Source organism: Podarcis pityusensis (genome assembly GCF_964106645.2).
Source record: "Podarcis pityusensis genome assembly, chromosome: 17".
Classification (NCBI taxonomy): Eukaryota; Metazoa; Chordata; class Lepidosauria; order Squamata; family Lacertidae; genus Podarcis; species Podarcis pityusensis.
The window spans coordinates 11,109,712-11,137,412 of NC_138042.1; the positions used below are offsets into that span (position 1 = coordinate 11,109,712).

The 27,701-nt window shown below is 49.6% G+C and overlaps 1 protein-coding gene across 4 annotated transcripts in view; it reads left to right on the forward strand.

Moving 5' to 3' along the window:
- LOC308466682 (alpha-2-macroglobulin-like protein 1) overlaps positions 1 to 27,701 on the forward strand; it is a 106,516-nt gene that overhangs the window by 66,643 nt on the left and 12,172 nt on the right. For all 4 annotated transcript variants that reach the window (XM_080987700.1, XM_080987697.1, XM_080987698.1 and 1 more), the window contains 18 exons: positions 2,418 to 2,527; positions 2,907 to 3,068; positions 11,232 to 11,459; positions 13,516 to 13,579; positions 14,761 to 14,906; positions 15,101 to 15,247; positions 18,348 to 18,530; positions 19,809 to 19,905; positions 20,176 to 20,317; positions 20,597 to 20,822; positions 21,816 to 21,942; positions 22,426 to 22,547; positions 22,904 to 22,955; positions 23,395 to 23,478; positions 23,826 to 24,002; positions 25,029 to 25,110; positions 25,932 to 26,088; positions 26,359 to 26,433. In XM_080987700.1, the coding sequence (XP_080843826.1) occupies positions 2,418 to 2,527; positions 2,907 to 3,068; positions 11,232 to 11,459; positions 13,516 to 13,579; positions 14,761 to 14,906; positions 15,101 to 15,247; positions 18,348 to 18,530; positions 19,809 to 19,905; positions 20,176 to 20,317; positions 20,597 to 20,822; positions 21,816 to 21,942; positions 22,426 to 22,547; positions 22,904 to 22,955; positions 23,395 to 23,478; positions 23,826 to 24,002; positions 25,029 to 25,110; positions 25,932 to 26,088; positions 26,359 to 26,433 (2,381 nt within the window). The remainder of the gene's footprint in view (positions 1 to 2,417; positions 2,528 to 2,906; positions 3,069 to 11,231; positions 11,460 to 13,515; positions 13,580 to 14,760; positions 14,907 to 15,100; positions 15,248 to 18,347; positions 18,531 to 19,808; positions 19,906 to 20,175; positions 20,318 to 20,596; positions 20,823 to 21,815; positions 21,943 to 22,425; positions 22,548 to 22,903; positions 22,956 to 23,394; positions 23,479 to 23,825; positions 24,003 to 25,028; positions 25,111 to 25,931; positions 26,089 to 26,358; positions 26,434 to 27,701) is intronic.

The following is a 27,701-nucleotide window of genomic DNA, read 5'->3' on the forward strand; positions in this document are numbered from 1 at the left end:
AATATCTTCCTGTGTAGCCTTATCACATGTGTTTCTTGTAAACAAATCAAGTCCAAATGTTCTTTTTTCAATAAATGAAAGACTCTTCGCCTTTTTTCTGGGGAATTTAGTCCATTCACATTCCAGCTCGAGACCTGCAACGCCATCATGTAGTTACGCTGATGTTCCTCCAACTGCACCCAATGCTTGCTCTTCTTCTGTTGGTGGTAATGGTGGCACGTTCACTGGGGAGTCCAATCCAAAAGACAATGTTGATATATCCAATATTCCCCTGTTTGGTGATCTTCTATCCAATGCTTTCTGCTCTAATCCTCTATCTGGTGATCTTCTGTCCAATGCTCTTGGCTCTTTTCCAGGTCCCTTCTGCAGATCTTCGTATTTGTACAAAAACTTCGCTTTATCCTCTACTGATCTTATTTTTATTTTCCTACCTTTGAAACTGAAAGATAAACCTTGGGGAAACTCCCACCTAAAGATAATTTTATTCTTTCTCAGCAGGGCAACAATATCTCCGTAGTCAGGCCTAAGATCCAAAAGATATTTTGGGACGTCTTTAAAAATTACCACTCTTGACTGTTGTACTTCTAGGTTCTTCTGGTAGTGCCAACCCAAAATTCTATCTCTCTTTTCTTTAGTTTGAAGGGTAATCAAGCAGTCTCTTATTGTATTCTTCTCTTTTTTCCCTCCTCTTCCAAGTCTGAAGGCCCTCACAATTCTAAACTCTTCTTGTCCCACGTCCAAATCCCAAAAGTTAGCAAATTCCTGTGTAAGAAAGTCTATCAGGTAGATAGACCTTCTCGAATTCAGGTAGGCCTCTGATCCTCAGATTAGTCTGTTTTTCTTTAAGTTCAATCATAGCAAGCGTCAACTTATGTTCATCAAGTTGCCTCTGTAGGGCTGGGACTCTCTCTCTCTCCAGTTGTGTTACTTTACATTCAACAGCAGCAGCTTTCTCCCTAGCTTCCTCCGCAGTCTGCCGTATCAGAGTGGATTCCTGTATCAATTTCTGAATAGTTTCTGTATTGGTATTCACCTTTAGTCCCAGATTGTTTATGCTTTCCGTATTTAAGTCAATTTTAATAGTTGTAGCATCCACTTTCTTGTTAAGCTGTTCCAATGAGTCATTTATCTTACCTAATGCAACCGCTAATACCTCTTCTGGCAGCATTCCTCTTGATTTTGGTTGTGCTGATATAGACACAGCAGCAGCCGGAGGAAGAGGGTCTGGTATTGAACTTCTCCTGGGTTGCTGCCTAATCTTCCCAGACCTTAATGTTTTTTCAGCAGTTGGCAGATCTGTTTTTTCCTTTCCATTTGCCATAACACTTAGAAGATTCAAGGCCAGTCCCAGAGTCTCACAATTTTTTATCTTGCAGCTGGAAATTCCCCCAGCCCAACTCTTGTGAAACACTTGTAAAACAACCAGTTTCAAAAGCTTCCACTAGGGGGAAACAGTTTCTATTTATGTTATTTGTATTGAACAATAATGTCCTCTTTTAAACACAGTTCAAACAATCCAAAGTTAGTTTCAGTTTTCTGTTACTATTTACTCCTTTTTAGAAACAGCCAGAGACTGTAGAAACAATGTATTTCTCTTACTTAGCTAGCTGTCAGTGAACGTTCTAAATGCTGTCAATGGACATTCCAAAAGACATCAGTCCTACTAGCAGCCCGTTTCCAGGGTCAGAGCGGCAGTATTCTGACTCTCTTCACTCTCTCCTGCAGGCATACTCAGTCCACAACTCCCCCCCCTTCTCCTGCCCCAGAGGGGGGGTTAAATGTTCTTTGCCATTGAAAGTTTAGTCTTTTACAAAGGGCTTTCCAAGGCTTCAGCTTACAGCCTTTTTGCTTCAATCTATTTACAAAAGGGGAAGGCGGACTTCCTGTATTGAGCCTCCCCGCTTCGATACCAAATTGTACGTTTAGAAATCCGATTCTCCCGTTTCAGCTCTACTCACGCGTAATTGCTTTAGAGTCAAATTGTCCACAGGAAAAAGTCAGCGCTCTCCGGCAACAGCTATGCGGCTTCGCTCCGTGGAATAAGCAGACGATTCGAAGCACCACACCATTCACCCCACGTCGCTCCGGAGCCCCGAAATCGGGTTTCCCTGCGAGTAGGGGAGGCACAGAAGGTGCCCGCCAAATCCCACGTTCACAGGCTTCTCCTGCCTGTGATTTTTTGCGGGTCTCCGCCTTCGCCGTGGCGGCAAGACCCGATTTCCCACGGGGCAAATTCCTCCCAGTCAGAGGAATTCCGCTATTGCCGATGGCGCCAACCCGGAAGTCGTCCTTGCAGTTTTGTGTAAGGTCTAGTTAACAGTGTGTCTAGAACTTTTGCGGAAATGTCAAACCTACCGCTGTCCTTTTTGTAGCATTCCAGTTGCTGTGCTAAACCAACCCGTCTGTTCTCTATGCAGGAGTGATTCAGACAGGATACGGTGTCTTGCCTGTTGCCGCAAAGGAAGTCAAGGTGGAGTTTAGCAAACTCAATCCATTCTACAAACAAGGTTTCCCATACACAGGAGAGGTAACATCCTATCCTTTCTGTTTAATAAAGCAGTCTTTAGGATAGATTTGCTCTTACTTTTCGAAGTAGGCACTGAAACGATACCTTTTGTGACCTAGCCCTCCTACGAAAGTTTACAGTCCATGACAGACAGACAGACAGACAGACAGACTACCTGGAGGAGAGCATTCATATCCCGAGATAGCTCAGCCCCTCTTCTTATCATTAGACCTTGAGGGGCAATCTCTGAATAGTGTTGTTGTGCTCTTGCCCACAGGAGTAAACAAATGCCTCAGCATATATATATATATATATATATACATATATATATATATGCGTGCAAGAATAGTTGGCTGTAAAGAAGTTAGGTGGCTGGCTTATTTCCCTTTTATTCACGCAGATGATGGTTTCAGTCAATAAAGTGCCTGTCAAGAACAGGACTGTCTATCTCACAGTTGAAGTTGATGATGTGGAGACAACCACTTCCTATGTCACAGATGAGAATGGTGAAGTTTCCTTCTCCCTGGACACAACTAAGTGGCACGACATGGTTTCCTTAAGGGTGAGTTAAATATTTGGACATGTCTTAAGGAAGAGGTGGGGCGAAGAGATGCATTTTTCTGTGCATCCCCCCCACCTTCCTTAGGGTTGCTTTTCCTATAGATTATTATTATTATTATTATTATTATTATTATTATTATTATTTACTTCTGGAACTTAGGGCTTGTCCACACTTCTGCTTATTCTGGGATGGCAATAGGCAGGGAGTTCCAAAGTGCTACCACACTAAAAGGTTGGTGTTTTGCAAATGCAGCATGAATACTGTGTGGCACATCATCATCAAACACTTTATTGCACTAGCCAAAGGCCATGGCACCATTCGCAAAGGAAACAAAAAGAAAAACAACAATAACTGTCAGAGTTGCTTCCAGATCCTAGCTCACAGAGGATCACGCTAGCCAGCGATCATTAAATAAAAGTCTTTATTGAGTTACAGTTTCCATTCTCAAGCTGCTGCGTGCAACCCTACGTCTAATGGTTAGATCGGCGAAGCTCCATCTGAGTCTCCGCCCCTTGTACACCAACTTAATATCCTAGCCTTGCTCCACCTTTTCCGCCTGACTGTTCTTCTCTGGGTCCCTCTGCCCCCCGGGGTCTCTTCCTTCCGGGATTCCTCTGACGCTGACGCTGACCCCCCTGACTCTTCTCCCTCCTTTCGGCGGGCTTTAGGACCTGGCTCCCTTTCCGGGCTGCCTACTGCGCCACCTTCCTGTGCATTTGAACTTGTCGCGCGCGCCCAACCTTCCACCTTCCGTCTGACCGTTTCTTCGCTCCCCGATGGAGGTGTGGCCACTCCTGACTCGTGCCCTCCCCCCTGTTGTGAGCTGCCAGCGCTTGATCCCTGGCGCCCTTCCTCTTCCCTGCTCTCTGGCGGTGACGCTGGTCCCGATTTCCAACTGCTCCCCTCTGAGTCCCCTCTGGCTCTATCTTCCTGGGGTGTCCCCCTAGGCTCCCCCCTTGCCCTGGCCACTGGTGCTCCTTTCTGTGAATCTTCTGATTCACTGGAAAGACTCGGAGATCTCGGGTCGTCGTCATCACTCATCTTTTCTTCTGCCTCCTCCCCCTCGCTCTCTGTTTCCTCCCTTGCCCTTGCCTCTGCTCCTGAACCCCTGACATCCATCCCCCCCTCGAAGCCCCCTCTTCCCCCCTCCCCTCCTTCCGGTGCGGGATCTGGGTGCTGCTGTGTCAGGGGGACGAATGTCGGATACAGTTCGCTTCCCGTGGCGGGCCGCCATCCGAAGTCTTCCGGTTCTTCCTCCCTGCTCTCGTTGACGACGGTCACCTCCGCTTCCATCTCTGTGCCGCCGTGCTCGAAACCCGGGTCGTCCCCGAAAACGTCCATGTCCATCTCTCCCTCGTTGCCTTCTGGAGACGTTGCTCGTCCTGGACCCTCCAGCCACCTTCTGCGGAACTGCTCCTCTGGTCGATCATCCCACCAATACGAGGGTTCTGAAGCAGATCCCGAGGGTGACCCCTCCGGGGAACGGGCGTCTCGTGTCGGTTCCTCGTCCGAGTCGAACCCCCGGAACGTGCTGGCTGAAAGCGTGGGCGTGAAAAGCCAGTCGTCGAAAAAGTCTGCTGGCATTGGCCTGTGTGGGAAGAGGGCATGAAACTCTTCTTTGAGCAGAGGTTCGTCTAAAGCGTAGCCCGGCACCCAGCTGTTGGCACTGGCCGGGGTGCCCTCCTTGGCGAGAAGGTATTCTACCCCCTCTTCCCCCCATCTGGAGTCCAAAATCTCCGTGACTTCGTTGATGCGCTCCTCCTGTGCCACTCCCCCTTGCCCGGTTCTCTCTCGGAGCGGACCCGGTGCCGTTCCTGGTTCCTGAAACCTGTGAGGTGCCTTGTAGGGAGTGAGCACCGATCTGTGGAACACCGGATGCATTCTGGAACCCTCCGGAAGAGCCAGCCTGAAAGCCACCGGGTTGACCTGTTCTTCGACTTGGTAGGGCCCCAGTTGTTTATGCCCTAGTTTCTTCTTCGCCAACGACCTGGCCGGCACTGCGTGGGCTGCTAACCAGACCCAGTCTCCCACATGGATCTCTTCGCCAACCCTTCTGTGTTTGTCCGCTTGTACCTTGTATGCGTGTTTAGCCAGCTCCAGGTGCCGCCGCAGCTGATCGTGGACCTCCTGCAACTCCGACGCGAACGCATCTGCTGTCTGCGGCTCCCCCTCCCCCATTCTTTCCAGTCCCGGGAAGGTTCTGGGGTGCCTCCCGTTGTTGGCGAAGAACGGCGTGACCCCCGTGGACACGTGCTTCGTGTTGTTGTAGGCGAACTCGGCGAGAGGCAGGTAATCCACCCACGTCGCAGGCTGTTGATTCGCATAACATCTCAGGTACTGCTGCATGATGGCATTGACCCGCTCCGCTTGCCCGTTGGTCTGCGGGTGTCTAGCCGACGCCAGGTTGATCTTGACGTTCAGGAAGCCCATCAGCCTCTGCCAGAAGTTCGAGATGAACTGTCGCCCTCGGTCGGACAGAATAGACCGCGGCAGACCGTGAACCTTGAACACGTGGTCTATGAACAGTTTGGCGGTTTGTTCCGCCGTGGCCACCTTCGCACACGGAATGAAATGTGCCATCTTGGAGAACAAGTCCACCACCACCAGCACAGCCGTCTTGCCCCTCGAGCTGGGCAGATCCGTGACAAAGTCCAGGGCCACTCTCTCCCATGGTTCGAACGGAGTTTGCAGCGGTTCCAGCAGTCCGGCCGGCGGTCTGTGCACTGGTTTGGCCCTCTGGCAGGTGTCACACCTCGCCACGTAGTCCGCGACTTCCCCTCTCATTCCGGGCCACCAGAAGTCTCTGGCTACTAATTCCACCGTCTTCTCCTTGCCAAAGTGCCCGGCAGTGGGCGCGTCGTGCAGCTGCTGCAGTACCTTGGCGCGAAGTTCGTCTCCCGGCACGTAGATGGCCCCTTTACGGATGAGCAAACCATCTCGCAGCTGGAACTCGTCGGTCGCTGCCGTGCCCCTGTGCACCTCTGCCATCTTTGCTTGCGCGAAGGAGTCATCCTGCAACGCTCGTCGCACCGCATCCAGGTCAACTGTTGCCGCCGCGCACGCCCACACTGTCGGTGCGAAGATGTGCATGGCGGCCGCTGGCGTTGCCTCCTCCAGATACTGTGGCTTACGGGAGAGAGCATCCGCCATGATGTTGGTGTCCCCCGGGACATATTCTATTCGGAAGTCGAAATTCGCAAAGAACTCAGCCCAACGTATCTGCCTCTGGTTCAGGAACTGTGCCGTGCGCCAGTGCTCTAGATTCTTGTGGTCCGTGCAGACCTGCACCGTGTGCTTGGCGCCGATCAGGAAGTGCCTCCACGCTTTGAACGCTGCATGAATGGCCAGCAACTCCCTGTCCCAGATGGTGTAGTTCTGTTCGGACTTGCTGAGCTTCCTTGAGTAAAACGCTCCCGGCCTCCAAACCCCCTGCGGGTCTTTCTGCAGCAGGACTGCTCCCACGGCTCTGTCTGAAGCGTCTGTCTCCACCCTCATCGGCCTGCTGGGGTTGACATGAAGCAGCTGCTCTTCCGACGCGAAGAGACGCTTGAGTGCCTGAAAGGACTGCTCCGCCTGCTCTGTCCAGATGAACTTCTTTTTCTTGGAGCTGAGCGTGTCCGTGATGGCCGCTGTCTGCATCGCAAAGCCTTTGATAAACTTGCGATAGAAGTTCGCGAAGCCGACAAACCGTTGGACCTCCTTCCGGTTGCGTGGGCTTTTCCAATCCAACACTGCTCGGACCTTGGCGCTGTCCATGGCGAGCCCTTTATCAGACAACTTGTAGCCCAGGAAATCCACCTCCGTCACGTCGAATTGGCACTTCTCCAGCTTGGCGTAAAGCCTATGTTGCTGTAGCCTGCTCAGCACTTCCTTGACGTGTCTGTCATGCTCCTGCTGCGATTCCGAAAAGATCAGGATGTCATCCAAGAAACAGACGCACGTCTTGTAGAGGAGCCCCGCCAACACGTGATGCATGAAAGCTTGAAAAACGTGGGAGCCATTTTGCAATCCAAAAGGCATAACTCTATATTCGTAGGTGCCCAGGGGCGTGAACATGGCTGTCTTCCACTCATCTCCTTCCCGCATGCGAATGAGGTTGTATGCCCCTCGCAGGTCCAACTTGGTGAACACTCTGCCCTTCCGTACCTTTGCGAGGAGGTCGTCGATTCGGGGCATGGGGAAGTCCGATGGCTTGGTCACACTGTTCAAGATGCGAAAGTCCACTACAAGTCTTTTTTGGGGCGTGTCCCTCTTCTTAACAAAGAATACCGGACTGCCCCCCGCTGCCTTGGACTCTCGGATGAAACCGCGCTCCAAATTATGATCTATGAACTCTTTGAGTTCCTGCAGTTCGTCCTCAGACATGGAATACAGCTTCCCTTTGGGCAGCGCCGCCCCCGGCAGCAGGTCAATTTTGCAGTCATATGGTCTGTGGGGGGGTAGCCTGTCTGCCTCCTTCTCGCAGAAAACCTCCAAAAATTCTGCGTACTTGTGGGGAACCGCTTGCAGCGTGCCTAGCTGCAGCTGTGACTCCTCTTCCCCTCCTTCCTGCCTGGGCACGATGCAGTGTTCAGCGCAAAAGGAAGAGCCGAAGGTCAGCTGCCTCTGGTACCAAGCCAGCGTCGGGCTGTGCTTGTCCAGCCAACTCATGCCCAATACAATGGGCGTGTCCGATAGTTGAGTGACATTGAAGCTGATGATTTCCCTGTGATTCCCAAGTCGCATCACCATTGGTGGCGTCTGCTTCACCACTTGCCCCCCTAGCAGCTCCCTGCCATCCACCGTGACAACCTGCAGGGGCAGCGTGGCAGGCAGCAACTGTATAGCGTGCCGGTCGACAAAGTCCTGCCCTATAAAGTCCGCATTGCTTCCGGAGTCAATGGTGATTGGCACGTCCATGGTGATTCCATTGGGCAGCTGGAGCGACGCGGTGAGCCTCACTACCGGTTTGGGCGGGAGGGGGTCCATGGGCTGTAAAATCTCTGGGGACTGCTTCACTGACACGTCTGGCTGGGCCCCAGTGCCTCTTCCAACCAGACTCCGTCGTTTCCCTGCTGTGGTTGTCCTTGCTGCGTTGCTGCAGTTACCATTGCTGAGGCTGCAGTGTGCTTGTGGAGCCTCTGGGGACACTCTTTCGCCATATGCTGTGGATCATCGCAGATGTAACACTTCCTGTTCCCTCTAGGAGGCTTCGCTTTCACTGCTGCCGGTGCTAGGGCTCTGGCTGCTGACTGAGCCCTTGCACCTCCAACCTCCATAGGTTCCGCTCCTCCTCCTGGCGGAGGCGTGGATTGCGCACGCGCTGCTTCTCTGGGAAGGAAGGAGGAGCCCCTGGCTGGTTCGCGCCCTCCACGCCCTTCGCCACTGCTCCACGGACGTCCTTCCAGCCGCACCCCCACCGCCAGCGCCCTCTGAACGATCTCCTGCGTGGTCCGGGGTCTCTCCCCCCTCGCAATTTCATCTTTAACCGAGCCGTGCAATCCCTCCCAAAACAGGTCTCTTACAGGAGCCGAATCTCTGTCCCATTCCAGAGCACTGACCAAAGCGAAAAAGCGGGCATGGTACTGCCTTACGCTGGCCCTCCCTTGCTTCAGTCCATGTATCTGCTGCCGAGCAAGATCCACGTCAATGCTTGACAAAAAGCACCCATCCATCGCTTTAATAAAGGCATCCGCGTTTTGGAGCGCCGGATCCTTATCTCTCCACAAATTGCGCAGCCATGCTTTAGCATCTCCATGCAAATGGGACATGATGAATCCCACCTTCTCTTGCTCATCTCTAAAGTCTTTGTTCAGCAGTTGCAGTGCACACATTACATCTGCTCTAAAGTTGGGGTACTGTTGCAAATTCCCATCGAAGTGAGAGACCAAACCGCCTGTTCGTCTCCCCAACCCAATCCCCTCCGGTTTGGGTGTCAGTTGCCCTTGCTTCGTAAGCACTTCCAACCTGACCTGGAGATCCCTGTAGGCGGCAGCTGCGTCCTCCTCTCTCTTCCTGGATGCAAGAGCCTCGGCATTCAGGCGCGACACTGCTTCTCTGAGTTCCACTATCTGCTGTTCGGCCGTCATGTTGTCTGCCGTTCGTGAGCTCGCTAGTAGGCACCCGCTTTCTCTCCTCTCCGCGAGGCTGTAGATGCCCACAATTCAAGAGATGGAGCTTACTGTCAGAGTTGCTTCCAGATCCTAGCTCACAGAGGATCACGCTAGCCAGCGATCATTAAATAAAAGTCTTTATTGAGTTACAGTTTCCATTCTCAAGCTGCTGCGTGCAACCCTACGTCTAATGGTTAGATCGGCGAAGCTCCATCTGAGTCTCCGCCCCTTGTACACCAACTTAATATCCTAGCCTTGCTCCACCTTTTCCGCCTGACTGTTCTTCTCTGGGTCCCTCTGCCCCCCGGGGTCTCTTCCTTCCGGGATTCCTCTGACGCTGACGCTGACCCCCCTGACTCTTCTCCCTCCTTTCGGCGGGCTTTAGGACCTGGCTCCCTTTCCGGGCTGCCTACTGCGCCACCTTCCTGTGCATTTGAACTTGTCGCGCGCGCCCAACCTTCCACCTTCCGTCTGACCGTTTCTTCGCTCCCCGATGGAGGTGTGGCCACTCCTGACTCGTGCCCTCCCCCCTGTTGTGAGCTGCCAGCGCTTGATCCCTGGCGCCCTTCCTCTTCCCTGCTCTCTGGCGGTGACGCTGGTCCCGATTTCCAACTGCTCCCCTCTGAGTCCCCTCTGGCTCTATCTTCCTGGGGTGTCCCCCTAGGCTCCCCCCTTGCCCTGGCCACTGGTGCTCCTTTCTGTGAATCTTCTGATTCACTGGAAAGACTCGGAGATCTCGGGTCGTCGTCATCACTCATCTTTTCTTCTGCCTCCTCCCCCTCGCTCTCTGTTTCCTCCCTTGCCCTTGCCTCTGCTCCTGAACCCCTGACAATAACCATAAAAACCACCAAAACATCAGGGACTGCAAATACAATAGACCACGGTCACGTCTCCTAGAAATCATTTGTTGCATACGATAGAATAGCAGGGTGTTCTCAGATAGAATGTGCCAGCTTAAATGTCCGAATCACCTTTGCAATTGACCACTATTTTATCCAGTTCTTTTCTCCTGGTCTTCTTAGCGTGTGGCACAAGTAACTGTGCCAGTTCCACAGATCACAGCAGTTGAGTGGACATATATGAAACAGGACGATCTCACAGGGAAACTGGATCCAAGCTTTTAACGGTTTCATTTACCAAAAGTAGAATCTTGAAGTTGGTGCTGAAATGCCTTGGGGCACCTGTGTTCTAGTCATGGTACCTGAACTTTCAGTGACAAAGCAGGGTCCAGAAGCACCACAGTGAATCTGCTCCCTCGGGCAGAGTACAACACCACTGAGGGTAGGCAATTGGCCAATTTCTTGGGCATGGGTGGATTTGTGGTATATATAGTTACTGGGACGCTGGTGGCACTGTGGTCTAAACCACTGAGCCTCTTGGGCTTGCCGAACGGAAGGTCGGCAGTTCGAATCCCCTCAATGGAGTGAGCTCCCGTTGCTCTGTCCCAGCTCCTGCCAATGTGGCAGTTCAAAAGCATGCCAGTTCAAGTAGATAAATAGGTACTGCTGCGGCAGGAAGGTAAACAGCGTTTCCGTGCACTCTGGTTTCCGTCACGGTGTCCCGTTGTGCCAGAAGCGGTTTAGTCATGCTGGCCACGTGATCTGGAAGGCTGTCTGTGGACAAACGCCTGCTCCCTCGGCCTGAAAGCCAGATGAGCGTTGCAACCCCATAGTCGCCTTTGACCGTACAGGGTTCCTTTACCTTTACCTTTTACATAGTTAAAGGATTTCCGTAGGAAGCTTAGGAGCATGTAGTAGTTGCAAACAAAGCAGCATGTCTGCTCCAAAACACTGGGCAGGTACAGATAATATCGAAAGCAGGATCGTGCAGAACTGCCTCAATGCCATTGCAAGCACAAATCACCACAATGAAAAGGAAGTCCTTGAAGAGATTGTTACTTTCTTCTATGATTCTTAGCTGGGAGCCACGACAGTTACAAAGATGTGAAGACTGGTTTACATGTGTAGTATATACTGTTCCCTAATGTTAGGTTCACATGCCTTGTATTGCCACCCAGTCGTCTCTTGTTGATTGTCACCCCAATCCTTGCTGTTCTCTTTTTGCTCCATAGGGTAGATACACCCTTGAGAATGTGACTGGCTTTGAGAGTCTTATGATGTCGGAATCCGAAAGTTTCATGTGGCTAAAGCCCTTCTACTCTGAGAGCAATAGTTTCCTGGAGATAAAGCATGTGGAGGAAGAGCTGCCCTGTGGAAAAGACCAGGAAGTCCTGGTGGATTACATCATAGACCGGAAAGAACTGGGCCCTGATGCTGACCGTGTAGATTTCTATTATTTGGTGAGCATCTGGTCTAGGGAAAGTCGAGGACTATATTATTTGGGGGCCAGAGCCAGAATTGAATCATAGAATTGTAGAGCTGGAAGGGAACCCGAGCGTCTAATCCAACCCCTGGAATGCAGGAATCTCAGCTAAAGCATCCATGACAGATGGCCATCCAACCTCTGCTTAAAAACCTCCAAGGAAGGAGAGTCCACAACCTCTCATGGGAGTCTGTAAGTGAGGTACAGGGGCATAGTGGAGGGGGGCCGTGGCCCTGGGCACAATTTTGTGAGGGGGCGCAAACAGGCACCTATCCACAGCAGGCTCCTTCATTGGAGTTTGGCTCCAAGTAAGAAGACACTGCACTTAGGCTGCGGCGCTCAGGCTTGGCAGTAGCTCTGTCCCCAGGTCACGCTTGACCCAGGGTGTGTGTGTGGGAACGTTAATGGTGACAGGAGAGGATATATTGTTTATTTATATCCTTCCTAACTTGTGTTAGCAAGTTCCTTTACTTAGCAGAGTGCCTTCCCCTTTACAAAGCACAGCCAATAGCTGGTGGCAGGCTCGTGTGAGCCTCTGACGATTATACAGTTCAGTCTGTCTCAGATTGAATTGTAAGTTCCTGGTAAGTTCCCTTGAATCCCTCTTAAAAGAATAAAGACGCCACAATCTTATTTAAGGTCAATAAAAGAAGTTTACTTACATCGGTTCACAGTTGGATCCCTGAAGGCAGACTTAGTTACAAATATGTACATGTGGATCTACCCCATATGGGGGAATAATCCCAGTGACTGCAAGCTAGAAGTCCGGCAGTTCACATGATGAAAGGAAGATGGAAAAGAGAGAGAGAGGTGCTGCGTGACTCGTCCTTTTGTTACCTGGGCAGGTTAGGTCACACCCACCTTCTGTCACATGCAAAAGGAAGGATGTTCCAGCCAGGAGGAACAGGAAGTTTCGACTGGCTGGACCAAACATTCCCTCGCATGTCTGCTCTAGCATTACAAGGAATGTTGTACTTGACTGCTCCCAGTGGATTACATCAGCTCTACTTGCTCATGGCGAAGTGCACCCAGCTGCAGCAGCTCCACCATCGGGTCAGGCCTTGCCTAGCGGCGGAAGGCAGGAGGAGAGTGGGCAGCAGCTTCCCTGCTCTTTTCCTCCCCTGGACTGTGGCGCACGGGAGGGTGCCCTCCATGCCTGCATGTCTCAAGCACCGTGGGCATATGCTCTGCCGCTGGTGAGGTATATCTCTCCTTCTTTCTCTCTGTTGCTCTCCAGCCCCTCTCCTTGCTGAAATTAGACTGAGGTTACGGATTGGGCTGTAGCTGGGCCACCCCCTTCTAATTCTTTGTGGACAGTGGAGAACTGTGTGAGAGAGAAAAGAATGAATGGCGTATATGGAGGAATAATGGGTACATGCAAAAGGAAAGGGGAGTGCAAAAGGAAAAAAGAGAGAGAAAAAAATGGGAATAAAATTAAATGATTAGTGAAGGCAACACAGCAGAAACGGTTGAAATGGAGAAATGAAAATGGAATAAAATAACAAGAAGACGGAAAAGGGCAGAATTGAGAATAGTATTTGTGTTGCAGTGTGTACCGGTATTTCTGTTTCTCTTGCTCATTGTGAATCTGTTTGGATCCAAACAGCAGGGACCTTCCAGTGGCCTTTGTGGCTCCTGTATGGGTTGTCCAGCCATCAGCAGAGATATAGCAGAAGCTGAGCTGAGATAGATCAGCCTCAGTGGTTCATTCCATCCGTGGCTTGTTGCGTGGAAAGCTTTGCTGAGATCTCAGATAAAAGTGAAGGGCTTCACACGCAACAGTTGCTGTTGTGCCCAGTGCGCAGAAGACAGGGAGCTGCAGGCTTTCCTGTTATTGCCCCCAATTTCACGTTCTGAAGTAGCAACTGCGGTTTCTATCAAGCTATGAGCCTCCCCTAGCAAAACCCATCGCACAGTCTCTGCAGGCTGCTTCCTGTCCCACATTTCTCTCTCCCTTTCCTGTATTTCTACTGCCAAAGAGGGTGGGGAGGCTTTTCCTTTTGCCCCTGGCCTAACAAACCATCTCCCTGCAGATTGTGTCCAAAGGGAAGATTGTCTCCAGCGGACAGAAGACCGTTCCTGTTGGCCAGGATGAGAGTAAGTGAGAGATCCATCGGAGAAGCACCACACTTGGCCAAGCTGATAATGTTTGGTGGGCCTAATCTGTGTAGTCTGGTGTGTCTTTCAAGAATGAGGAGATGGCCACGAACTTTAGTAGCACCCAGGACATGGTTTGAGAGTGTTGAACCAATTGGAGACACCACTGTGTCTGGTGAACCATCACCAAGCAATCCTAGCACAGTCACGTTTGACTTCAAAAGAGGAAACTTTTCAAATGTATTAACCACTCAGCTTACATTACGCAGCTGTCTGTCTCCCCATCTGGTTCAACACCTCAGATCGGGCCCAGTCTGAACTGGGGCCTTCCACGACTCCACGTTTGATTCAGATGTGAAACCATAATTAAACATGCAGTTACCACAAGTGGGAGACTCTCACCTGCACCATCTGCTTCCCCTGCCAACCGCGTGGTTCATGAAGGTTGCATGCAACTAATTTTTACCCACTGAAATGAATGGAGCTAAGTTAGTCATAGCCCTTGATTGCAGTGGGTGTACTCTGAGTAAAAGTGAATTGAATACAACCCTCAGGGTTTAAAGCCCAGATTCAAAAGATGATTGCTTGGCTACCCTCCTCCCCTGCTTTTGACAGCCCCAACATCCAGAATTTGTCAGGAGTCAATGCACATCCGATGTCTCTCTCTCTCTCTCTCTCTCTCTCACACACACACACACACACACATATCCTGGACACAACTTTCTGACGCTGAGCAGATTTAAACCTCATGAATGACTCCTGAGTTTTTTTCACTTGGCAAAGAATCTCATTCTAAAGTGCTTGTTGCCATACGATTCACTGTCAGTGTCTTCCAAGTAAGGCGAATTACCATAGCGGACTGATAGATGGAAATAGGATTTTGTTGTTTTTTTAAAAAGAACTTGCTGTGTAGTACAGAATGGAATTTGTTATTAGCAATAAATCAGTTATTAGGTTGAAGACATGAGGGTTGGAATACTCCTGCAATGCACAGGGGGGCTGGCTGCATTTGGGGTGGGTCTTCTTGATTTTCTTTGCTTTACCACCATCTAGCAGAAGTGAGATGCACAGGGATGGTTTTTTTTCATGTTGTAAGTCATGAATGCTCTCTCTCTCTCTCTCTCTCTCTCTCTCTCTCTCTCTCTCTCTCCTTTCCCCATTCTCCCTTCCCCCTGATCCAGCTCTGAAAGGCACCTTCTCCCTCAACTTGTCTACGAGCTCTGACCTGGCACCGACAGTCAGACTTCTTCTGTACACTGTGTTTCTGGATGGCGAGGTGGTGGCTGACGTGGATCAGTTTGAGATACAGAAGTGCTTCAAACATAAGGTGGGTAAGGAAGCAAGTGGGGCAGGGTGAGGCCTTGCATCCTGCAAATCTTCAGATCCTTTTTGCTGTTCACAATACTCGCTCTTTCTCCGCCATCCTCCATGACATTCTTGCCCTGGTGCTGCCTGTTATCCACTCTCGTCGCCGCAGGTTTCCTAACTGACCATTCCTGTTTTGTTCGCATCCTTCCACAGGTGAATTTGGACTTCTCTGCGGCGGAGGAGCTTCCAGGATCAAAAGTCAGTCTGCAAATCGAGGCTGCTCCTGGTGCTCTGTGCTCTCTCCGTGCTGTTGATAAGAGTGTCCTCCTGATGGAAGATGATACGCTGACACCAAAGAAAGTAAGAATGCCCATCCTTCTCAGTTATTATTAGTTTATTAAAGGTAAAGGTACCCCTGCCCGTACGGGCCAGTCGTGTCCGACTCTAGGGTTGTGCGCCCATCTCACTTAAGAGGCCGGGGGCCAGCGCTGTCCGGAGACACTTCCGGGTCACGTGGCCAGCGTGACGAAGCTGCTCTGGCGAGCCAGCACCAGCGCAGCACACAGAAATGCCATTTACCTTCCCGCTATAAAGCGGTACCTATTTATCTACTTGCACTTAAGGTTGCTTTTGAACTGCTAGGTGGGCAGTAGCTGGGACCGAAAGACGGGAGCTCACCCTGCCACGGGGATTCGAACCGCCGACCATGCGATTGGCAAGCCCTAGGCATTGAGGTTTTACCCACAGCGCCACCCGCGTCCCTCCTAATAATTAGTTTATTATTCTTTATTAAATTTGTCAGTCACATTATCTTGCTCAGGGCAACCCAAAGCGACTCACGACCAAACAAACAGACAGCAAACTCCACATAGATACATTGGGGCTGCTTAATTAGTTTAGTGTTCCTTCCCTGTGCCCTATTCTTTTCTCTTCATTTTCAGGCTGATGCATAGGAGCCAACTCCTAGGGGCCGGGCATTTTTGCCCAATAAAATTTTCGCCCAATAATTTTTTTGAGGGGGCCAGCCTATTGGGATACTGCCAGGGAGACGGAGCCATCAGGCAGGCCTCCACGTCGTCTCTGGACGATCACCGGTCTCCCGTGGAACAGTATCAGTCAATTAGCGACACGAGCCTCAGAGACATTCCAAGACTCGTGCACACCCTTTTCAGCAGTCTCCACAACGGAAGATTCAGACAGGAGAGCATATTTACAGCTTTATTCAACGTAGATCAGAACAAAGGAAAAACATGACTGCCTGCCTCCGTGTTCAGGAAAACAGAAGGAACAAAAGCTGTATACAAAACGGAAACTCCCAGTGAGCAGGAATTAAAGAGGCATGTGACACACCACAATCATCCCTGGCCGACCCCCCAGTTGATGGGCATTGCCATTCAAATGGTGTGTGTGTGCGCACCATGTCATGTGATCAATTCTGTGGGGCAGGGCTTCCCATCCCCTCCTGCCCCCAATATTTTATTCAAGTTAGCACTCCTGGACTGACAGGTGGTTGGTTCCATTATTTAGCTTCTGCCTTTTCCCTTCCATGTCATGAGCTGCAGCAGAGGCCTTGGTTATGAATCCCAGCAGCCCTTCTGCCTTTGTAGCATTTTAGCAACCCTTCCTTCCATCCCTCCTCAATTCCTCACCACACCCCATCTTTCCATGCTTCCGTTATCTTTAAGGCCTTCCTTGATACAGTGGTACCTCTGGTTAAGAATTTAATTCGTTCCGGAGGTTTGTTCTTAACCTGAAACTGTTCTTAACGTGAGGTACCACTTTAGCTAATGGGGCCTCCTGCCGCCGCACAATTTCTCTTCTCATCCTGAGGTAAAGTTCTTAACCTGAGGTACTACTTCTGGGTTAGCGGAGTCTGTAACCTGAAGCGTTTGTAACCCGAAGCATTTGTAACCCGAGGTACCACTGTACAGTCCATGCTAAGAACCTCCCTTTTTTTTTTATTGTATTACCCATGATATACTATGGTGTGTAGTGTGACAGCATTGTCAGGGACTGGGCAGAGGAAGAATGGTGCAGACCGCCTCCCCAGCCTGACTCTTCTGCAAGCCCTGCGGAAAGATGTCAAGTCCCGCAGGGCTCTAGTCTCTTGTGACAGAGCGTTCCACCAAGTCAGGGCCAGTACTGAAAAGGCCTTGGTCCTAGCTGAGACCAATCTAACCACCTTGCGACTTGGGACCTCCAAAATGTTGTCATTTGTGGACCTTAAGGTCCTCCGCGGGGCACACCAGGAGAGGCGGTCCCGTAGGTACGTGGGTCCTAGGCCTCATAGGGCTTTAAAGGTCAAAATCAGGGCTTTGAGGGAGATCACAGCTCAGAGGCAGATGAGGGGGAAAGCTGGGAAATAATGGAAGAGGAGGAAGAAGAAGCACTAGAGGGGCAACAGCTGACGGACTCAGTGTCTTTAGAAAGCATAGCATTCCAGACCCCCTCTCTCCCAGAACACGACGGGCCTTGAAAGTAGGAGAGCAGAGGGCACGTCCCAGCACCGTAGAGATGACTCGTGAGGAAGTGGGAGGGGGTGGAGATTCACTTGGAGCAACGCCATTATTCCAAGAGGTCACATTCCCAAGCCACTCTCTGTGAATATTGAATAAAAGCAGATGGTAAGGACATTCCCTTGTCTTGTCCATTCCTGGCAACCTGCCGTGGGGGGTTGGTTCCTCTGCTGCCTGACAAGCACATCATTAAGAAGGGAGACACAGTGTTGTATTCCATGCAGTGCAGTGCCTGAGCGGCGCAATTGCATTTACAAATGAAATACTGATTCACAGTGGCATAGTGTGGGTTAGCAGCTGCCAGGGCCGTGCAGAGGTGGGTGGAGGGTGGGAGGGAAACGGAAACGGACGGAGTACATATGCACATTCAACTGCTTAAAGCATCCGCATCACCCAGGAGATCGCAGCCATAGAATCGATTTGTTGTCTGGAGATGTAACTTCCTAGTTTGCATGGAGAAGCCATTTGCAGTGGAGCCCAGTGACGAAAGCACGTGGCTGTATTGATGCAGCTCTCTGTGTTGGAATTTTGCACCCGAAACAAATTTTGCACCCAGGGCAACTGCCTCTGTGGCCTCCCTTTTGTCAGCAGACAAAAAGGGGCTTCAGTCTGGCTTGGGGCTCAACCAGTATGATTTGGCTTTATCAACACTGAATACAGTGGTACCTCGGGTTAAGTACTTAATTCGTTCCGGAACCTGAAACTGTTCTTAACCTGAAGCACCACTTTAGCTAATGGGGCCTCCCGCTGCTGCCACGCCGCCGGAGCCCGATTTCTGTTCTCATCCTGAAGCAAAGTTCTTAACCTGAAGCACTATTTCTGGGTTAGCGGAGTCTGTAACCTGAAGCGTATGTAACCTGAAGTGTATGTAACCTGAAGTGTATGTAACCTGAGGTACCACTGTATAGTTACGTGTTTCCTCCCTTCCAACTCTCTGCTTTCAGGTATTCGGTCATTTTAGTTACGATTACTTGTATTTAACTTCTGGAAGAGGATTTCCCTATCGCTTGGAAGACTTTGAGCCATATCCTTGCCTGCCTCCTCTGGCTCCAAGCCAAAAGCAAAAGAGGGCCCTGAAGGTAGCCCATTGGGCTCAGAGTGAGGCCGATGTTTTTAGCCTGTTCAAGGTGAGTAGAATTTGCCCCCGAGTTTAGCTTCCCCCAAAGGTGCCTTGCTCATTTCCATGAGATGCACCCTACTGACCCTCCCAGTGCCCCTATTTTCCAGGGATGGTCCCAGATTTAAAGAAACCACGTCTGATGGGTGGCCCTGACTCCTCTCTCTCATCCTCTCACCCCTCTGCCCATTGAAATCTGCTCTAGGCAAATAGGCAGTACTTCCTTCCCCCACGAGGGAGAATGGGAGAACCCCAGCAGAAGCAGGGGCGGTATCATGACTGGGAGGGAGGTGGAACTGGTGCCAGACTGGACCACCTCCTAATGCTGGGTCTTTCACACCTTACTTTTCCTTTTTTTGTATCATTTTTTATTAGCTTTGCAATGCAAATTAAATTCAAACACAAAATAAAATCATAAATTGTAGAATTTTTCTGAATTCACGGACTTCCATTCTCCCCTCTCTGGAGTCCTCTTATTAACATTTTCACTGCATATCATATCTTCCTCCAGATTTTCATAATACTCTATTTAAATCCATAGTTCTTCTCACATTACAAGTGTTATTTCAACCCTGCTAATGTTTTTAATTGTTTACATTGTGCTCTCAAATATATTACAAACTTTCCCCAGTCTTTATTGAAGTTTTTATCGTCCTGGTTCCTGACTTTTCCAGTGATTTTGGCCATCTCTGCATAGTCCATCAGCTTTGTTGTCCAGTCTTCTTCTGTAGGTATTTTGACTTCTTTCCATCTTTGGCCTAGGACTATCCAGGCTGCTGTCGTTGCATACATAAAAAGTCTTTTGTACTCCCTCTGTGCCTACTGTTCCCAATAAAAAGGCTTCTGTTTTTTTTAATGAAGGTTATCTTAAACATCTTTTTCAACTTATTATATATTATTTACCAATATGCTTTTATCTCCTTACAAGTCCACCACATATGATAAAAGGTGCCCTCTTTTTCTTTGCACTTCCAACACATATTTGAAGCACAGTGGTACCTCGGGTTAAGAACTTGTTCTGGAGGTCTGTTCTTAACCTGAAACTGTTCTTAACCTGAGGTACCACTTTAGCTAATGGGGCCTCCCACTGTTGCGGTGCCGCCGGAGCACAATTTCTGTTCTCATCCTGAAGCAAAGTTCGTAACCCAAGGTACTATTTCTGGGTTAGTGGAGTCTGTAACCTGAAGTGTCTGTAACCTGAAGTGGTCTGTATTCTTATACATCTTTGCTAATTTACTGGGAGTCAAATACTCACACCTCACTTTTCCACTCTCCTGGTTTCCCACAGCTTATGCGAATGAAAATTTTCACCAACATGCAAGTTAAAAAGCCTGTTTCCTGTGACCTGCCAGTAACAAGACGTTTAAAAAGTGGCTTTGAAACAGGTGAGAATCACAGTCATTTGCTTGTTTCACTGCTGGAAAGTCCCCAAGTAGAGAAATCAGTTTTTGTTGTTTCTGCCTTTCAAGGCTTTTATTTCCACTGATTCCTGCTGGATCTCCCTCTCGACATCCCATCCCTTGAGTCAATGGTTTCGTTGCTGGGTGCAGTGCATCGCTGTATCACTGCCATCATAATCTCTCTCAGAAATTTGGCCACACTGCTGCGGATTCATCTTTACTGATGGACTTGAGATCTTTTTCTCCTATCTCCAGGCCTGCTCACAAGTGTTCAGCATGAGAATGTGATTTCCGAGAAGCCTCAGGCTGTTGATTCTACAGAAAGCAAGAAGGAAGAGAAAGCTAAACCCAGGACACACTTTCCAGAGACCTGGGTCTGGGATTTAGTATCAGTGAAGTAAGTGAACCGTGCTAGGGAAAGACGATAACTGCTGAGATGATGCCATCTACCTGGGATATCAGTAGCGGGGGTGTGGGGTGAACCCTTTGAGATCCAAGCTCTTCTTCAATGTAAGGATCAGACAGAATTATTTTCCACAGATCCCTGTCTGGACTAGCCTGGGCTTTCTCATAGCCTGGAGTCTGGTTTTCCCTTGGAAATGTAACTTCAGCCTTCAGAAAACCGATCCATAGTTTTGTTGTCACTGAGGGAGTGACCTCTCTTCCTGTTCTTCAGTGAGGAGGGGAAGGCAACTCACTCGGTCACTGCTCCGGACACGATCACGGAGTGGAACGCTGATGCCTTCTGTGTGGCTGACATTGGCTTCGGACTCTCCCAACAAGCCAAGTTCCGGGTCTTCAAGCCGTTTTTTGTGGATCTGAGCCTGCCACATTCTGTGGTCCGTGGGGAGACCTTGCTGCTAAAGTCCACTGTCTTCAATTACATGAAGGAATGTATCCAGGTTAGTGACCATTGAGAACAAGCAAACAAGCTTCCCTTATATGTGTATCCAGAAAGAAAGGGATGGGGGGAACCCCACAAGATAGAGATGGAGGCTGGGGGGCTGGACTTCACCAGGGCCTTGCCCTTCCTACACCTGCACTCACCTGTCTCTCCCAAGGGACAGGTCAGAATTTTTCCCTCCTCCCCCCACCACTCTGCATTCAGTGTTGAGAGGACAGCTTGTATTTCTTGCTGTGGGTGAGGAAACAGAAGCTCCACTTTGGATGTGCCACAGAAGTGTGGACAACAGGAAGCGCAAGGCAGCCCCATCCCTTTCATGGCAGAAGAGGTCCATAGAGCACACTCCCTCCTCGCCCCCCAGTCCTGGGAACCTGCAGTTTTCCTCCCACAGCAACCCCTGAGTGTGCTTTAAATGCGTAGTGTGTGCACAGCCCCATATGCAACACAGCCTTATTGCTGCAAGAGGCCAGAAGAGGCCAGAAAGCCACCCAGTCTGATCTGCTGCCAAGGCCTAGGGATGCCCATCTGCTGCCCCCTTCCTCTTCCCCACAGCCGCAATCCAGGCCACCAGCTGAAGAGCTTCATGAAGGGCTCACAGAACAACAGCCATGAGGGGTTTGTGTGAGGAAGCCAAGCCACCCACTCGAATCCCAAAGGTTTTTGATTAGAGGCCTTCCTGTAAACTTTGTTGTGTGAATAAATCTCGCCAGTCTGATCTGGGGTGGCATTCCTCACATGTTAATATGGTACCCCCAAAAATCAAGGAGACCCCACTCACTGAGGTCTTACTGGAAACAGTCTACGCCCTACTCAGCTTCCCAGTGTGGGAATGTGCACCCTAGGCATGGGGCTCTGGATCTCACTCCTAGCATAGGGCCACCTCCTGTGCTGCCCATGCCTCTTCTCTGAATGTCCGCCCCTTGCCTTGGATTCGCTGCTCTGCCTGCCTCTCTGCCTCTCTTCACGAGGGTCATTTTGCTGCATCTCCCAGGTGAGAGTGAAGCTGCTGGAGTCGCAGGAGGTGGACGTGAAGCCATGCCCGGCCTGCCAGTTCAGCACCTGCCTCTGTGCTGAGGAGGCCCACACCTTCTCCTGGAACGTGACGGCGACTCAGCTGGGTGAGGCGCCTGAGTGGGTGGGAGGAGACTTGTGGGGTTGAGGCTGCCAAGGGTCCCTCTCTTTCTTCCCCAAAGACCTTGTCATCTGAGGACACTTGGCAGAACCAACGGATTCTTCTGTTTGGAAGCCAACTGGGCATTAAGTGGAATATGGAAAGTAATAACAATGCCCCCTGCTGCATGTGCTATGGGTTTGTTTCCTCCCCATCCCAGATGGTGTCCCTCCCCAATTTCTGCTAATGGCAGCTGTGCATCAGGGCAGATTTGGGGACTGGGCTACAAAGGAGAGGTTGGGGGTCCATCTCCATTCAAGAACCCCCTATGCTCCGACTTCTGTCCCTTACATCCTTCTCCAGACTGAAGGCACGGTGGGCATGTTGGCGGATGTGGGGCTGGACTGGGGCTCTGGCCTCCAAGCAGCCTCTTCCCCTCCCTGAGCTCCTGGCATCATCATGGGTCTGTGCCAATTTTGCCTTCCTCTAGGGCACGTCAATCTCTCGATCACCGCCGAGGCAGAGGAGACACATGAGCTGTGTGGCAATAAGATCTCCACCACACCTGCACGAGGCCGGTCAGACACAGTGGTCAAATCCCTGCTGGTCAAGGTCAGTGTCTATGTGGCCTTCAGCCCCTGATGTCCAACTTTGGCTCACAGCTATCAAGTGCCAGCAACTGATTCAGAACTCTGGGTCTCCCCTAAACAGGTGTTGTTGGTTTTTTTAGGGGGGGGGGGGAGAATTGTATTCATTGGGTGCTGGGCAGGAGAGGCCCTTTGGATTTTTGCAGCGCCTCCCTGTTTCCAGGTCTAAGGCGATGTCAGCCAGGGGCTGTGATCAGTTGGAAGGCCTGGCAATTGCGAGAGCTCTTACACAGAGCAGGGGAAAGGCAGAGAAGGTAGAAGGAGATTATTCCCCTGAGAGAGCAGCCCCACTCACCATCCCATTCTCTTTTCCTACCACAGCCAGAAGGCGTCCTTGAAGAAGAGACCCACAATGTCTTCCTCTGCTCTTCAGGTGTGCTTAGGCTGCATCCCTTGCTCAGGGCAGCTTGGCTTGTGATGGGGCCCCAGAGAACACAAGCTGGAGAGAAGATGAAGTGTTGCTCTGCTTGTCATTGGGCTGGAGAAGACGAAGTGTTGCTCTGCTTGTCATTGGGCTGGAGAAGACGAAGTGTTGCTCTGCTTGTCATTGGGCTGTGTCTCTTCCCTAGGGCAGTAGCGGGATGCAAAATAGACCAAAGACACACACTCTGTCTCTCTGCTTGCCAAGGGGAGTAGGGATGGGATGGAGAGGGGGTGGAATGACAGCTGAGAGAACACAGTAGCTAAAAACAGACTCACTGAGCTAGCAAGCTCCTAGTCCATTCTTCACTGTGTGCAAGTCCAATTGCAGATTATGACCACTTGGTTAGTATTTTCAACTGCATTAATTCCTGTTCTTCATCTCCTTTCAGGGGACCCAGTTCACGATGAGGTTTCCCTAAAGCTGCCTGAAGCTGTTGTGGAGGGCTCTGGCCGAGCTACCGTCTCCTGCATTGGTGAGGAAATTTGCCCCCACATTTCTTCCCCATCTCTGGCCATATGAGAGATCTGGAGAGGAGACTTTTCTTTCCACTCCATCATAATGAAAGTTACCCATGTGCAATTCTGGCTGCCATTGATTCCTTTCCTCATATGGTCCACGGAGCAGGAGAAAACGAGCTTGCTCCATCTTCCATGTGACAGCTCTTTAAGGATTTGAAGATGGCCACCAGACCTCCTCTCAGTCTTCTCTTATCCAGGCTAAACATACCCAACTCCTGCAGCCTTTCCTCAAAAGACTTGGTTTCCAGATGGTGGTGGTGGTGGTGGTAATGGTAATGATAACAATCTTCTCAACATCTAGGGGACATTATGGGCACATCAATACAACATATAGACCTTCTGATTCAGCGACCCCTGGGCTGCGGTGAGCAGAACTTGATGATGTTTGTTCCTAACATTCACATACTCCGGTACTTGGAGAAGACCAACCTGGCAACCCCCACCTTCAAAGAGGACGTAATAAAGCACATACAGAGTGGTGAGTAGGTCCTCTTTTCTCCTCGGAATGTGGCTTAAGGCAGGTGTTCATTGGCAAGAACTGTGCGAATAGTAAAAGTCTGGAAGATCACTGGCCGAATGAGAAGGGAAGTTGAGGAGACTGTTGTGAATTTGTTCATGCAAATGGAAGGTGCTCTTGAGAAGACGTTGGAAGCCTTGGAGAAAGGAATTTCCATTTTTTCTGTAGGATGTATTCATGATTGTTCTTCATAGATCAAAAAGTGTTTGCTGGGAGTGGAGATTTCATGGCAAATTTGCAATCACAATCCATTGTGTTTTTGTGGTTCTTTTCCCCATTTGATAGATACTGACGTAGTCCTATAATTTTTCCAGCCCACAACCACTTTATCCCTTGGTCCACTTTTTGGGTATTAATATTTTACTGAAGGAATTTCAATTACAAAGAGGTAAAGTGATACAGAAAAAAGAAAAACAAGGAAAGGGGAAAAGGGGGAAATGATTCAAAGTTTTATGAGCAGGAAACAAATAATGATACCTCTAAGTAGTTGAATAGCATCATGTGCATGTCCAGCACGGGATTATCTTCCTACTAAATTAAAATAACTCTAAACAGACCTAAAATCAGAGGTCTCTCTCTCCCCACAGCCTCCATTACAGCCTGGAGCTGTTTTCTCTTTATGAGCTCTATGTAGTATAAACAGCCAAATATAACCAGTCAAATCTTTCACTGCAAATGTCTCATAGACACTTAATACAAGGTTTGCCCTAACGAAACCTTGCCTGTGCGGCGCATGATGTCTTTTCGGCACCGGAAGAACACTTCTTTCTATTTTGTTTTCCCAGGCCTATGTAACTGGTTTATGATCATCTTCCCACTGCTGCAGTCCTACATTGTTTTCTGTGCTGATTGTTGTTTTGTTTTAACTTCGTCCGCCACTTAGTCAGGTGGTTTTTAAAAAACTGTAAATCCCTTAAATATATAAGCGGGTAAAATCAGGGTCCCTCCTAGCATTGCCAGTGCTACTTTGTTCTTCTCTTCTGCCAGGGTATCAACGCCAGCTGCTCTACAAGCGCGATAACGGCTCTTACAGTGCCTTTGGGATGCATGATGCTGAGGGGAATACTTGGTGAGTTAGCAGCAGAGCTAGAACCAGCCGGCCCAAGCTGTCAGGGTGGCCATTCAGGCTGAGCAATTTGCTGTCATGAGCAACTGGAGAAGGAGGTGATACAGGCAACCCTGCAGCCTGCAATCTGCCAGCCCTTGTTCCCAGTTAGCACCTTTTTTGGTCTCAGGGTGATGTTGCTTGTTAAAGAGGCAGAAGCCTACCATCAATCTGTGGGTGGGTGGGTGGGTGGTGGTTTTGGGTGTCCCCTAAGAGGCAAAATCAAACTACTACTACTTCTGGAATCAGGTGGAATGGGAATTAAAATTGAGGTTTAGTGTAGCATTTTATTGTGTAGCATTGCCTAACCTTATGACCAACATGTTGTTGTTTCTTCTTCTTCTTCTTCTTCTTCTTCTTCTTCTTCTTCTTCTTCTTCTTTTATTATTATTATTATTATTATTATTATTATTATTATTAATTCCATCTCTATACCACTTTAAATTTTAAAGGAAAAATCTCCAAACGCTCCATTAACACATGAAACAAAACAATCCAGAATAAAACAATTTAAAGCTTCAAGGAAACTATTTCCTTCTCTAAGTGACATTTTGCTTTCCCCACATTGATTTACCTATTTAATTTAAGTCAGTGCCATGCTGGAAGGAAGTCCCCATGCAACATCAGTTAGTAGTTTTCTCCTTACGGCTTCTGTCACTTTTGTTGTTTTCTGTTCAGTGCTGCAGGAGAAAAGCTGAGATGAAAAATAGTGGGGCATGATCCCTTGTAGTTCAGAAGCTGAGTTGCCCCTCATTTTTAAATTTATTCTTGCTTCAATCCTAAAGGCTGACGGCTGCTGTGGTTAAGGGTTTTGGCCATGCCAAGACTTATGTCTATGTTGATGAGAAGCACATTCAGGATGCTGTGCGCTGGTTGGGGCAGCACCAACTTCCCAGTGGCTGCTTTGAAAGTGTGGGAAGAGTCTTCAACAATGCCATAAAGGTACCTTCACTGAGCATTCATTTGCTTGCGGGGAGGTTATACAACATGAGATCAAGCAATTGCTATCCCACACTTCCCAATGTATTTTCCTGTTACTTTCCTGATCACGAAAGGTCCAGTTTGGGGAGAGGAGGGGAGCAGCTTTGCTGTCTCGAAACTAATTCAATCGCACAACTTCCATTTTTCTGGTATGTCATGGAATCCCACTCAAAACAGTGGGAGTCTGGAAGCGCCTTGACTTTTCTCTTGTGTTTCCCCTGACATCCTTAGGGTGGCGTGGATGATGAGATTTCACTAACAGCTTACGTTGCTGCCTCACTGATGGAGCTCAACATGAAGGAGAATGTAAGTCCTTCCTTAGGATTTCCACAAGTTTTTGTGAGCTCCCCATCAATCCTTGTACAACTCAAAGCTCAGGGCAGAACTACCAGCTCAGTATTTGCACTATTTCTAAGGCTTTGTTAGCATTTGGGTCCATGCCCCATATCGCTACCCCATGAAGCATCTGGGAAACCACTTTACTGGCAAAGATTTTCAACACAGGTTCTAGTAACTGGCCACCCAGCCTGTCTGGTGTGCCTTCAGCTTGTCTGGATGGAGAGACATGCCTCAAACTGTAGTCATGATGCCTCTTGATGCTTCTGTAGAAACCTGGCTTTGCATGCCTCAAATGTAGTCATACAAGCTCCCTCCATTGCTCTGTCCAGTTTTTGCCTCTGGCCCTGAACACTACTGGCAGGTTGTCCGTGAGGGAATGCAGCCCTCAAGTTGGGGGGGGGGGAAAACGTCTCTGACCCCAGTTTGTAGGATGGCGGTACTGGTAGATAATGGGCACAAAATGACCACATCTGCAACAGATGTGTCATAAAATGCTACTCTTTGCTGAGTCATTGGTATGTGCTTATGTTCAGCTTGTGTCCAGATGCTGGAAGGGAATTCCTTGTAGCCTGGAAGTCTCTGCAAAAGAGGGCAGGAGTACATGATCTCCACCTTCTGTCCATCTAAGAAACACTAGGGAGATGTCTGACCTGATAATTATACAGCAGTACCTCAGTTTTTGGACATCTCCGTTGCCGAACGTTTCGGTTTTCGAACGCTGAAAACCCAGAAGTAAATGCTTCCATTTTCGAACGCGCCTCAGAGGTTGAATGGCTTCCACTGTGTGTATCTGTTGTTTCCCCACAATTTTCTCTATTGATTTGGCAGACTGCCCTTTGCGCCTCAGTTTTTGAATGTTTCAGAAGTCGAACGGTCTTCCGGAATGGATTACGTTTGAAAACCGAGGTTCCACTGTACAGTGGTACCTCGGGTTAAGTACTTAATGCGTTCTGGAGGTCTGTTCTTAACCTGAAGCACCACTTTAGCTAATGGGGCCTCCTGCTGCCACCGCACCGCCGAAGCACAATTTCTGTTCTCATCCTGAAGCAAAGTTCTTAACCTGAGGTACTATTTCTGGATTAGCGGAGTCTGTAACCTGAAGCATATGTAACCTGAAGCGTACGTAACCCGAGGTACCACTGTATATCTTTCCCTATAGCTCTCATGGCCTCCCCTGTGGATTCCTGGGGAACTATACTTTGGTGAGAAGACCCCCAGGACCTCCTAAGAGAAGT